This window comes from Trachurus japonicus, chromosome 5 (genome assembly GCF_045865225.1).
Source record: "Trachurus japonicus isolate A0001 chromosome 5, Traja_1.0".
In the NCBI taxonomy this organism is placed as follows: Eukaryota; Metazoa; Chordata; class Actinopteri; order Carangiformes; family Carangidae; genus Trachurus; species Trachurus japonicus.
Genome location: NC_140911.1, coordinates 26573587 through 26587669, shown reverse-complemented (window position 1 = coordinate 26587669; position 14083 = coordinate 26573587). Strand labels below are relative to the sequence as shown.

Below are 14083 nucleotides of genomic sequence, written 5' to 3'. Positions count from 1 at the left end.
GCCGTTTCGGCTAATGCTGTGTTCAAGGCAGGCTTTTGAAACCGTAAGTTACAGCTTCAAGTCACAACTACGACTTGGTAGCGTTCCAGGTAACCCGTAGCTCGTGTTTTACCGTCCTGTTGTCTGTGAAAGTTCCCTATAACGGCCACTCGTAACTTCCGACCCGTGAACTCGTACCAGATCGAACTGGTATGACTTCACAGGAAGGAAAAACACAAAGTACGAGTTTCCTTGAACGCACCATGAGTTAGCAGCCCCCGCCCTTGTCAGGCATCAATTGGTCCTCGTGCTACGTCACCACATTCACGCGCATCCCTTGGCTGCACACACAGCCCTTCATGCCGTTCTCTCCCCTCATTGGATAACACTTGTATCCCACAAGGAAAATTTTCTCCTCGGGTTACAGCAGAGCAGAGTGACGGAGAGACTCGTGTTTAGGCTGAAATACTTCATGTAAGTGATTGCTGACGGAAAATAGGACTATTTAGGACTTATATTAACAAAAACATTCCACTGATATCTGCTTTAAAAGCAGCTACAAGCACGTGTCTTTCATGAAGTGACCTGACTCTTGGGTGGCCAGGCTGCTTTTAAAAGACAGTGCGCTGTGTGAATGGAGTTAAAACAATTTAGTCTGGCAGCTGAACTTAATTTGAGGGTTAGAGTAATTACGGTACATTAAATTCTCTGGACAAAACAAGTAAGCCAGGGCTTGACGTGCCAGATGGAAACAAGAGGCCACACCAGGTAGAAAGTATGGTTGAGGGAGCCAAAGTAAGAGAGCCGACAGGTGTGGTTAAGCTAAAACAACCACAGTGTCTTGAGGCACAGGTGCATAACCAAGAGCCCATGGCAGTTTACACATAACCTGTACTCCTGTGGATGTGTGGATCAAAATGAATGCCTGTCCACCAGGAAAAAATATATTTTCTGCTAAAATCGAGTGTAAGAACACCTGTGTATGTATCGTTGGAATAGAAAGTAATGAAATTATTTTAATCAGAGAGTTCAGACTGCAGCTGACCAGGGGCTGCACACAGGAGACATGGTCTGACAGCCAGCACAGTGGAAACAATTAGGCAAACTGGGAGAAAAAAGAGGCATAAAATGATGCACCTGAGTCCACTGACACTTGTGAAGTTTCAAACATTTAGACAACTATATTTGTCTCTTTCCGTAAGATTTAGCAACACGAGTAAACCACAGAAAGTGCATTCCTCTCATTAGATTCCCTTTTTAGGGGAATAAATTGCAAACAAATGACCTGTTTCAACTGTGTCATGCAATATGTTCAGAGAGGTATGTGAGCTCTTAAATATCAACACAAGCAGCTCCCAGCTTCAATAAATTCAACAGATCTCAAACCACAGATCTTAACCCCAAGCCTTAACCCCACCAGTATTTATACACCTGACCATATTTATCTCACACTAACACAAACCCACATGGGCCTAGCTACCGCATATATTTTTAAATTCACTTCTGCTTTCATGCTGTCACATGTTTCCTTATGAATTAAAGTAATATACATAGAGGAAAATTAAATACAGAAATATTGTTAAAACTTTATTTATTTGACTAATGATGCTTTACTTTTTCGCTTTTTACTGAAATGGTTGTATCCCTTCAGAGCCCCTATGAACAATACTGCTGTCAAATCCTTGTGTCCACTGTCACACACACACACACACACTACAGCCCGCCTCCTCCCCGGTCGGGCCCACCGCCTCCTCCACAGCTCTCACACTTGTGCTGTTCTTCCACTCTCATCAGATATGCAATGTCTCACCATCACATGAAGATCACAGTTGAGCCGTTCACTTTGACTAAGAAAACAGCCACTTCTGCTTCTGACATCAGTGGATGATAGACGTGTTCACAGGCACCTTACTTGGAGTTTCTTTGTGTTTGACTTACAGTATCTTTGGAAGTTCAGTACTTTTGGAGACTGCAGCTGCATGTGGTGTCTTACAGAAGCTCAGGAGCGATGTCATCTCTACTTTCTCACAGCAAAGATCAGCTACGCATCAGAAAGACGCTCTCTGACGCCTCTCCAGTTTCTTCCACTGCCACCGGCAAGAGCCTGAGGGTAAGGCCTGACTGTCTTCAGTCTTTCCACTGCCTGTTTAGAGGGAGGAAATGCCACAGCTGACAGAATGCAAACAACATTAAAGTTCCTTCACTGTCAAACAAATGTCTCTGTAACAAGCCACAGAGGTATTTCTGCATGTCTGTATTGTGTGCTTTGCCAAACAGCCTTGAGAGCTAATGCAATTCAAAGTTATCTTTATTTTTATTTATGATTTGGCCATGAGCAGAAAATTATGTGATGTTATAAATTACTTCTGCTGACTCTTGTTCTCTATATGGTATATCCACACGGTTCCCCTTAAAGTTGGAATAATTCCTCACATTCCTCTTTATATTCCTATTATAAAGGTTAATAATAAAGTTTTGAGAAGATATACACTTTATCTATCAAAAATAAATCACATGGTCACAATCATTTCATGAGATTTCATGAGCTACCGTGTATATCTTTTTATAATCCACTTTAGAGAGGTTACTGTACAATCAGTGGTGTGGTATTATATTAGTGGTAGATTTTATCATTAAATTATTCATCTGCCATATCATGCTGTTCTGAATGATACAGACTTTTCTCCATCGTTTAACTAAATACACATGTTTTTGGGTTAGATAATGCTTTTTAAAGGACCCCAGGTAACAGACAACCCAGGAAATATTAAGTTCTTTTAATCTACTCTGACATTTTGATATGCCTCCAAAGGCCTCTGGTAACTCACTCAGGCTGTGAGACAAAAACTGTGCGTTGATATGCGTGAACAAAAAGGAACAAAACTTGAAAATGAAACCAAGGCAAAGTCATAATGAGCAGAGAGCCTTATCTGTTTATGTAAACTAAGAATCCGCTCGGGAAAGATAAATGGAGAGACATGGAGGACGTCAGTGTGTGAGAGAAAGAGGGAGACAGGAAGAGAGGAAGAGAAGAGAGTGAGAGAAAGAAGCAGTGGGGTGAAAGACAGGATGACATAGAACAGAGAGGAGGAGGGATAGAGTGCTCAGGACTGGCTTGTGGGAACTAAGACGCAGTATTTATGGATGTTTATCTCTCCGCTAGTCCTACGGGAAGCTCACATTTTCCACTTGGGAATAGCTGGTTTGCCGACAAGACGTTCCCCCCGTGGGATCTGGAGAGACTGGAGGACAGCTTAGTGACGGAGACACTCACATACATTGGACACAGTCACAAAGACTCACTTCACCGTCAGCATCTGTTTATATGTGATGTCCCTTAATCTAAACCAGAGCTTTTTCCAAGTCTGTGCACTGTATATCATTAATGACCGTTTACCAAGCATATCCAAGTGTCCAGAGAGAGCTTTAAAGGAGCTGACATCAGAGTCTGGTGAAGCTCCAGAGATCTTGTAAATGTCTGAGCAGAGACATATCACTGTGTTTACACATAGTGGCTGTAACTTAAAGCCCAGATTCTTCTTTACTAGAATCCATTTGGCGTCTCCATGATTATGTTGGACCTGTTGTTCAAACACTGGTCACCGGCCACATCTTGTGCTATTGTTTTAAATGATAGTCTCTCTTCATGTCTTGAATTGTAGAGTGCAATACTAAAGGTTGCATAGCAGTAATTGCATATCATATAGGCCTATAAGTAATTGAGTGCAAGCTAATGTAGCAAAACATCTTTTACACTGTACATATTGATTGTTAGCAGTGATGGTGGTAATAACTTTTAAATCATGTCTTATAATTGATGTATTGAACACATTCAGGGATGGGAATAATAATTAGTGTGTGTGTGTTCACCATCAGTAGTAGAATTCACCAAATAATGAAATACAGAAGAGGCTGATGGGAGTGCCATTTACTCTCACAGGTCACTAAAGTACACACATGTAATTTCCGTTTTCTGATAATGACACCAGATGAAAATTTGAAGTCAGTCTGGTGTTTGTACCAGATTTAATGGCACTCCATTCAGAGCTAATAGGATGTTTTATCTGTGGACTGATTGTCCGTCAGGCTGACATTTCCATCTGCCACTCTGCTATAACATGGCTAAAATCACTTGGTGCACTTTGGTGTGTATATACTCAAGATGTTTATTTGAGAGGGTTACATTCACATCACGACCAGACAGCCTGTCAAACAAATGATGAAGTCAACCTCTGTGGTGTCAACATTTGTGCCGTAATGAGTGTCCACTGACTTAGATGATGGTGCTGAATCACAGGTTGGTGACGCATAAACTTTAAGCCGGGTTCATTCAGATCACGTGAACCTGGAACAGTAAGAAAGTGTTGAAACAGTTGATTGTCTTACACCAATTCACCATACAAATGGATAAGAAATACCTTTTGACTGTTTATGGTCTATGATCGACACGACCAGGAAACTTCCCGGTGAGCCAGTAAGCTCATGTGAACCAGCAATGGTTGCTCTGTGACCTGCGCAGCTGTGTGACTTTTACGGCCATCCTCATTGAGTTGAGGCTAATGTAAATCGATTATGTTCTCATGAAAATCTCCAAGGTTTCCTTGGATTACTTAACATCAATGGTCCAACCATTATTTATACCACTTCTTGTCTCTCTACATCTCACTCATGGTTGCGATAGTGACGCAGACTCTCATCAATCCAGCCTACTAAATGATTTTTGTTTAGCCTCCTATCTTTATCTAATTCTTTTTGTTCAGATGTTACAGAACTTTCATGACCACAAATATAAAATAACCAGCAATTTAATTTGTTTGTTTGTTCTTAAATTAATGTAGAATGGCGCAAAGCCTCATGGGAAATGGGAAACGCGCTAGTCTATTACTGATAAAGTTATCATTAAACTAGCGGCTACGGCTAAAAATAGAACGACTCACGGAAGCCAACCAGCAAAGCTTATCTGTCCTGCCCGTGAGTCACGTTATTTACAAGTTATAATTTAAAGCAGAAGTAAGCGATCCGGTGGTTTTGGCTAACTTCCTGTCAGCCGATGGAGTTAGCAGTCCCCGCCCTCGTCCCTACGTCACCACATTCACGCGCATCCCTTGGCTGTACACACAGCCCTTCATGCCGTTCTCTCTCCTCATTGGATTAAGGTTGTAGGATACAAGGAAAGTTTTCTCCTCGGCTTACAGCAGAGCAGAGTGACTGACAGACCCGTGTTTGGGGGAGGGGGGTTGCATATGGTCATTGTCCCCACCACTTTTCAAAGTAATCTGATGCCCTTGCCTAGCCTCGGCTCAATCCAGGGGGCGGGATGAAGGCTGTCTTTCAAACTGCCTCTGCACCAATAGGGTAGCACTACGACCAATCAGAGCAAAGAGCAGGATGACGTTAGCCTGACAAGCCAATTAAAATGTATGTCGTCATCGCGTTAAGCCCGCCCAACGACTCTCTAAACAGATAGAGCGCTGTGATTGGTGAACAAACGGTCTTCGAGACTCAAAAAGTTCCTATGGCTCGTTTCTAGACCCACCTACGGAGCATTTGCTGCTGCTAGGGTGCAGCTAGATTTCTAGGCTAGCCCTTGCCCAGACTAGACAGATTAAAGGATAATTTCCGTTTTTTACAACCTGGACCTTATTTCTAGCATAAAATACGATCATTTACTCACCCAGACAACTTTGGTGTCATTTGGAGTTGTTTTGACTAAATTAGCCCCAGTGGAGTGGTGCATATATCTGTATAATGCGAGAACACGGGGCACGCAGCCTCTAAATATGAACGAGAACGAGTTATCTGCCACAAAACTCGTTCATTTCGCCAATATTTTGTTATGATACACTATCATGTGTTCCACTGGGGCTCGTTCATTTCGCCAATATTTTGTTATGATACACTATCATGTGCTCCACTGGGGCTAATTTCATCAAAACGACTCCAAATGACACCAAAGTTGTCTGGGTGAGTAAATGATCGTATTTTATGCTAGAAATAAGGTCCAGGTTGTAAAAAACGGAAATTATCCTTTAAGTTGTTTCACCCACATTTTTTTTTTGCTTCTGGCACCCATATGGAATGTGACATAAGGCCGTCTTATTGTCCCAGCTCTGTTTGAGCGGTACAGAAATATGTAAATGGTGTGTGTGTGTGCGTGTGCGTGTGCGTGTGCGTGTGTGTGCTTTGGGCTGATGGTGGGCCAGTGCAGTCAGATTTTTCCTGGTAGATTTTGGTGCCCCACTCCGCCACTGACTTTGGCTTTAATGTACCTACTTTTAGTAAGTTGTGTGCATTTGATGGGAATTCCTTCCAATTTTCCAAATCATCTCCAGATAAATTAAAAATCAATTTTAGCCCTCTTCAAAGACACATAGCAACATTTGATCTGTTGCTCTTCTCAGCAGGACACCATGTTTTTTTTTAGTATATTTTTGGGGGGTTTTTTGCCTTTAATGGACAGGAGAATTGAGAGAGACAGGAAATGGGAGGCAGTGGGGGACGGCTAGATGCGGGATTCGAACTGGGGCCGCCTGCAGTAAGGACTATAGCCAACATAACCAACACAAATCAAAATAAGTCAGCTTTACAATTACATACAATTAAGGTTTTGCTGGGTTTAGAAACAAAAGTTCACTTTTGTTGTCAATCATCATAATGAAATAACATGAGGTTTTGGGGCACTCACTGAAACAACCAGTGCTGTTGCTCCTCAGGAAGCCTGTCTCTTTAATCAGGTTTTAAGCAGTGGAGTTTAAAGACTTGAAATGATGCTTGAACATCTGTCAGCACACAGACTCTATAACCCCTTCATCTTTAAAAGGCAATAATGAACAAATACCAAATGCCACTGCCAGAGCTATTACCTTTTTTGGATGTGTTTAGTTATCTGTGCTTGTCAGTTTATTTAAGGGATCATTTCCTCTCTCCTTCTTTAACTTGACCTGCTGTCTCAGACGGCCATAAACCTTTTCTTGGAAAACTGAGGAAAATTTAAGAAAACCTCTTTCATAAAGTGGACAGGAGTCCACTAACAAGATATTTTTGTTACGTAATACTTACTTTCAAGTTGATGATGAATGTACTCGCTTACATTGCACACGTAATGAAATATGTCCTGTGTGGGGGACATAGCTGTTTGTTTATGATATTACGCAAAGGAAATGTTCAATATCACACACACACACACACACACACACATACACACACACACACACAAACAACCACATTTGTAGATTTTATTCCATGTTGTACTTAATAAATCCCACATCAGGAGCAAATAGCCTGTCAAACAAATGAAGTCAAGCTGTGTGATGTCAACTATAATGCTGTAATGAGCTCGTCCTGAAGCAGAGGATGAGGTCAAGATGGGGGCCAATGGCTTGTTTATGCCATGTAAGGTTTTAATTGGGGTTAACTTCAGTTGAAACCTTGATTAAGTTAATCAGGGATATCCTCACAAAACTTGATGCTGTCACTGTTAATTTGCATTTATTTGTATTTTTGGGTCAGATAACAGCCAGTTCTAAAACATGTCTCCTCTCTTTCAGCACGAGAGACTGTCCAGGTAGGCTTCATCTAATTTAATTCACAAGACTAATAAATGATCTGTAACAGAGCTAAACTTAGTTGCCTACCTCTCTCGTACTCTCAGGTTAAACTCCTCTGGCTCGCCTGATGTTTCCAATGACAAAGCAACAAACCACGCTGAGTCCTACTTCTTGCGGAGGGAGAACAGATTGTCTGCAAGGAAAAAAGCAGAAGAAGAGACAGCAAACAATGACTATAAAAAGGCAGGTGATGCAGCTCAAATGTTGATGTCCTTCATATCTACTGACTGTTGTTGATTTCAAGAAAAAAGAAACTTAACAACTTACTGTAAGAGCGTTGACTTTTCAGTGAGGGCCCCTCATCATGGGGCCTTACAGAGTTGATAAAAGGCATACATCACAGGATGGTTAAGTCCAGTGAAAATAAATGTGTGAAAAATATCTGCTAAAGCACTAAGTCCAATAATCAGTTGTTAGTTTCTGTTTTATTCAATAGTGAATTCTGTTTTTATGATTGAATATTTAGTATCTCACTAATGCAGTCATATGAAGCTGCCAGCATAACATTTCCCAGTTCTGTGTTCAGTTCTGAAATTACACAGTGGTAGGCGTAGGCTACTGCATGTTGCATATTTTTTTTAGAAAAATACTTTGATTGACCCTAGATTTACAACACAAGTTCGGAGTTCCACAGATCATCCCAACGGTCTGTACAAAATTTGGTACAAATCGGTCCGATAAACATGAAACAAAAAAGAAAAAAAAAACAGTGTTTTGCTAATCCTAACCAGTGTGTGCATATTTTGTAGATGTATGAGAAGGCACTGGCCACCAATCAAAGGCTCAAGTCCAGGCTGGAAACCAGTAAACAGGAACTGGTCATGATTCAGGACCAGCTGCAGAGAGCCCAGGTACGGTACCACAGTCCTGTGCCCAGTCCAGACTCATGGGTGTTTATGAAGTGAAGGAGAAGTTTTCTAAGCAGGGAAATGAAAAAGTTACTCAAAGTTTCGGCATATCATTCTGTTTTTTCTCATCATTACATGCACAAATGTCTTTCACATAATCGTGTGAAACACCTGGCAATAATGCTATCTGAGAGAAATGTGACATGAAAGATGGCGGTTATACAAGGAAGCTGCAGTGTTATTGCTGTCAGGCCCCAGGTTTTGAATTTGGGGAATCATTTCCCAACTAATAATAGATTCTGTGTGTGTGTGTGTGTGTGTGTGTGTGTGACTGTGGGTATATTGGATGTTTTGTATCAGACACTTGTGAGACCCATATTGACACAGCTTCAACAAATTGTGCTATAGTCTTTTTTATAACAACCTTTCATTGCTGCAGAAGGGGAGGCCAGGAGATTGTGGCTCCAACATGCTCGAGACAGAAAAAAAGGTATGAACCCAACGTTGTAGTGACGCTAAAGATGCACTGTTGCAGTCCTGGTGGCAAAATGATGTCAGTTAAATTGTCTAAATTATCTTTGTTGAATATGTTTCTTCACAGGAAAGCTTGAGTCTCAAAAAGAAGATAACAGATATGGAGGAACAGCTGAAGGTATAGTCAACACTTTTTATACTTTCACCTCAATTAAAAATCGTAATAATCGAATATGTAGCAGGAACAGAGAAAGTTCTGATCATTTGATTTGAAGGGAGAAAAAAACAATAAGATCTAATCAGTCCACAGTGTCTGTGGGACCTGGTGCCACGGTGTTAGCTGCTCTGGTTACAGTGGTTCTGGGTGACATCATTTGTCACCATTATGCTCTGCTGGCTGAGGAATGTGTGAGCACTCTGACGCTGTGGCGAGCGAGCGAGCCATCAGTATTCATCTGCAGTCCAACAACCACAAATGTCTGCTGTGTTATGCCCAAGAGGTCGCAAACAAAAAGCTCTTGTTATCTGTGAACGAGAGGTCTGAGCAAACATGGTCTGAAAATAGACCTTTGAAAACAGAGGAGCTCTGTTGTGCGTGTTTAAATGAGCAAGTCTGATCCAATTGTGTCTGTGTGTCAGTGAATCTGAGTGTAAATAATTGTATGTGTGTGTGTGTGTGTATACTGTAAGCCATTGTATTTATTTTATTATAACAAATTGCCCATCTGGATCAGATTAATCACCTCTCAGGGCCGCAGCAGGAACAGAGCTCAGTACAGTGATTTACTAAAAACAAAAACAAAAAGAAAAGAAAAGATATTAATTAAAAAATAAGAAGAAGATCTTATTACAATATCATGTGGATTTAAATTTGACACCACATTTTCATATGAAAATGTCTCAGGTGTGTCGTTATCTTAGCTGTTCTAAAACAGAGACCTGGCTCAATGATAAACTAAAAACAATATCCATTTATGATTTTCAGACTATCATAGTCATTGTTCTCCTGGAGTGACCACTGTGACTGAGTAGCTGATCATATTGTTTTGTTGTTTACGTGGTGATTTTATATGGCTTGGTCTTGGTCTTGGCCTCTCTTGCAAAAGAGATTTCTAATCTCAATGGGACTTCCTTATAAAGGTAAACAAATAATTACAAAGTAAATTTCCTCCCTGGACGAGTCAGCAGCAGAGACAGAAGTTGTAAAAGTGAAATAGCTCCATTCATTGCTGCCATGGTTCCCTTTGGAAAAGTCTTTGAGATTATCTGGAAGGGGAAGAAAATGTAGCTTTCATTTGTAGATGAGGAAACATGTTCATAACTGGTCTGCAATACTTACAGCAGTAACTGCAGTATGCCCAATTCAAAGTTTTCAAACTGCACTAATCAACTTCACATCTTGATAGATGAAGCAAGTACAGTACATGTAAACTGTCTCCTCTTACTATCTCTCAGTGTATACTACTGTAATATTACCGGTGTTGTTTGTGAAGCAGTAGTGTAACTAACTTATCCTGAGGCAGCAACTTAAAGTTGCTGCTATTGCCAGAAATCAAAATTTCATGCATGAGAAGAAGAAACATTACTCATGAACCCTCAGTACCTGAACCACATCTAAACTATGAATTCACCCAAAATATAAATAATGGAAACATGTTACATTATTTGTCTGGTTATCATATGATAAAAATGATATTATACATGTTCAATATATATACTTGTTCTTCTCAGGACAGCCAACAACTTGGACTGGAAGATAATTTTACTCTGTGTCCACCTCAGTTTTCTCGTGTTCTCTCTCTGCAGGTTAAAACAGATCTTAAGATGGAGAACCAGAGACTGAAGGATGAAAATGGAGCTTTAATCCGTGTCATCACCAAATTATCCAAGTGAGAGAGGACACAGGGCGGAGAAACGGATACCTGAAGCCATATTTTTTATCTCTGTACACTGTGTATGTGTCTTTTTTTATATATATTCATCCTGTCCTGAGGAAAAATGTATGTATATAGTAATCAGTCATTTTTGGAGTTCAACTTGAGTCCATTATTTTGTTTTTGTTTCGTTGTGTTAAGACAGGCTGCTTTTCCACTGTGTGTTGAGTGACTGACATGAGCAGAGCCAAGGACACACTTCACATCAGGTGTCAAATGTAATTTATCTAAAGAAGTGACACATTTCCAGACAGAAAATACAATATATTAAATTTTATACTGTATATTCCTTAAATATTTCAATATATATAGATCAATGCCGGCATGTCCAGTTCTTGTGTTTATTTCATTTATACCCACGGAAGCCATTTATAAAACTGCACAATCATATCAGGAATATCCCTGAATGCACAAATGGATAAAATATTGCAGGTTTGGCCACAGCGACATCGCCATGGAAACTGCAATATTTGGTCTGTTCCATATGCAGACCATGAAACCCGGCTCTGAGCTATGTATCAGAGGTGACGGCGGATGATGGATGAGCTACATTTTACAAAAATGTGGGAGTGTCATTTTTGATTTAAGAGCTTTACCTTGAAGTATGATGTCATAGACGACGAGCCTCTCCTCTTAACCTGCAATATGAAAACAATCAGCTGCATGGAATGTGATCGCAGACATAGAAAATGCCTCATAACTGTCAACACTAGAGCAAAATATAATCGTGTTGCATGTAAAATATCAATCAGTCAATCTGTTATCAGCTCATCATCACTGGCTTTAGTAATGATGAAGAACAATCCCACCTCAGGGGCATTTGTGTGGCTCTTCAGGAGCTTTCAGTCCTATGACGTGATCCTTATCACTGGAATTTGAGGCTCAGCTTTTAAGGTTTAACTGATGTGAATGAGAAGTGCTAGAAGATGAAAAAAGAATGTATTTCCATGACAACTAGGCAAACATCTGCAGATGAAGAGCCACAAATAGAGGCTGAACCTATATGTTCATTCAGCCCAGTGGTACAAGCTTCCCATTGAAATGAAAACATGTTAGTTTCACTATGACAAAGACTGAAGTGTGTTGAAGGTTTTCTGGGACGAATGCTTTAGAAACGCCACTCTGGCTATGATTCATCTTCACATTCAGAGGTAATGAGTCCCATTTATAATGTCCCATTCATGGGACCACAGCCAGACCCAGATATCATTTTCAATTCTGTTCATATTTAATTTAGATTATATTTATAACAAGAATAATGTGAAGCACTGAAATTACTCTCAACTGTGTGTTTGGACATTGCTTTTTTAAAGATGGACTAAATGGATTCATGATGATGAGTTTTGTCACAGGCTGCGTAATGATGCCACCCATTGACCGTAAGTGGAAAAGCATCCTCTGACTCTGTTTACACACCACACAGGACGAGGCTACTTAAAATGCCTTTATTTCCTATGATTACATTTTGACAACACACAAATATGTCCTGACCACATCCCATATTTTAGTTCCCTTGAGCACTTCACTTCTACACAGAGTGATATATGAGTACATGTTTTTTGGTCTTTTTCTTTCCTCTTTTGCTGGAAAACAGGGATTTTTGTGAGGAAATAAATCATGCAGTTCACAAAAGGCACAACTATCGACACACCTCTACAACAAGACAAAAAAACGAGAATCGAGTTCAAGCAGTTCCCTTGTCTATGTTGCTCGGTAAGTGGGTGGATGAACGAGCAGGATGACGATCATCTCTTTGGATGTTCTGTACCATGGCTATGTTCACATAGGAGGACTGTGACTAAAGGGGAGCCATTACTGAAGCAGCAGGTTGGCAGTATTGCATTGCGAATGTTGTTCTGCACTGAATGGGTCTGGTCTGTGCTGGAGACAGCTGGTGAGACCCAGGAAGACAGGGATTTTGTTGCCTGCATTGCAGAGAAAGTGACAAACTGATATAGTTCATGAACTGAACAACATCAAACAAACACAGGCTCAGTTGGTCCTATTGCAAATACACAAAATAGCAAACAGAGACTGTTGATTGTAAGTATATAGATAATACGTGGATGAGAGTGAGGATGTCAGATAACACCAAGTAAAGGATGACGTTGTAGAAAAAGGTGTAAATGAGGTGTGTGTCCTCACAACAACATGAGCTTAAAGTTGACGCCACACGGTGGGAAAAACAAATGGATCTGGTGTCTCCACCTATAAACCACATGAACATAGAGACATAGCTACCTCATACTGTAAAGGGAGGACTGTTGTGGTGAGAGGGATCATTCGTCTTACATACATGTTGTTGTAAATGTTGGTTTGTCTAATAATAAATGACACCGACTCAAAGAAACCAGATGGAGAAAACAAATCCCCACATTAGAGATGTCATGATAGATACAGCATCGATACCTCAAAGCATGCACAGGTGACACATCACCCGCTCATCCCATTGCAATCCATTAGGTAAACTGCATGTTCACTCATTAGGTGATAAGATTATTGATTGCCTCATTCACTAAGACTGGAGCGACATGAGGGAGCTGCATCAATACAGTGCAGTAATGATATTTAACACAAGTCAGTAAAGCAATAAAAAAGTCTACTGTGTAAATTAAATAAAACATTATGAGTTTGGTTCATTTCATATGCAAATTACTGACTTTGCTCACGTCTGATGAGACATGTGAGAGTGAGAGCAGGTTTATTTGAATAGCAATAAGATGAGGAGGTACAGTTTGATAGGAAAATAGGGGCTACAAGTCAATGAAGTCGTCCACTGTCATCCACTACATTTGTTTAGCTAAGACTGGACACCCATCTGGCAGGAGTAAATGAAGGAAACACTTACGGTACACTGAGATAGAAAATAAAGGAGCTGGCAAATATTCTCCTTTTCTATTTTTTTCTTTCTTTTTGAAATATATACAGTTTACTGGTCAGCGACTAAGACGTACTATAGGCCATAACAAGTGGGAGCAGAAATGAACACTAGTTACATGACTTGTAGCCCAAGCATTCTGTTACACTGGACTTTGCACAAAGGACACATAACGAAACATGACAGAAAACTGGAGTCATGCAGTATTATGGCAAACTGGGTGGATTTTTCACATGTGATACATAAAGCAACCCTGCTTTAAATCCAGGCATTAAAGGTGCCCGTGAGCACTGACATGAAATATTCAGACATACATCCAAGTCCCATTCAGCAAAAATACATACACTGTGCAGTCATTGCATA

At 40.4% G+C, this 14083-nt stretch overlaps 1 protein-coding gene across 1 annotated transcript; it reads left to right on the top strand.

Moving 5' to 3' along the window:
- The first annotated feature begins 1743 nt into the window (after window positions 1–1743).
- LOC146987725 (protein phosphatase 1 regulatory subunit 12B-like) lies at window positions 1744–10821 on the top strand. The gene is made up of 7 exons (XM_085777047.1): window positions 1744–2089; window positions 7527–7543; window positions 7631–7769; window positions 8336–8437; window positions 8874–8924; window positions 9036–9086; window positions 10715–10821. Exons 1-7 carry the CDS (start codon window positions 1988–1990, stop codon window positions 10799–10801), a joined length of 549 nt encoding a protein of 182 aa, XP_085633173.1. The 5' UTR covers window positions 1744–1987; the 3' UTR covers window positions 10802–10821.
- Window positions 10822–14083: the final 3262 nt, after the last annotated feature.

What these genes read in the sequence shown, in the direction of transcription:
- LOC146987725 (XM_085777047.1), top strand. Translation starts at nt 1,988, where the DNA reads ATGTCATCTCTACTTTCTCACAGCAAAGATCAGCTACGCATCAGAAAG. An exon ending in TGCTCGAGACAGAAAAAAAG is followed by an intron (nt 8,925 to 9,035) that starts GTATGAACCCAA and finishes GTTTCTTCACAG; the next exon opens with GAAAGCTTGAGTCTCAAAAA. An exon ending in ATATGGAGGAACAGCTGAAG is followed by an intron (nt 9,087 to 10,714) that starts GTATAGTCAACA and finishes CTCTCTCTGCAG; the next exon opens with GTTAAAACAGATCTTAAGAT.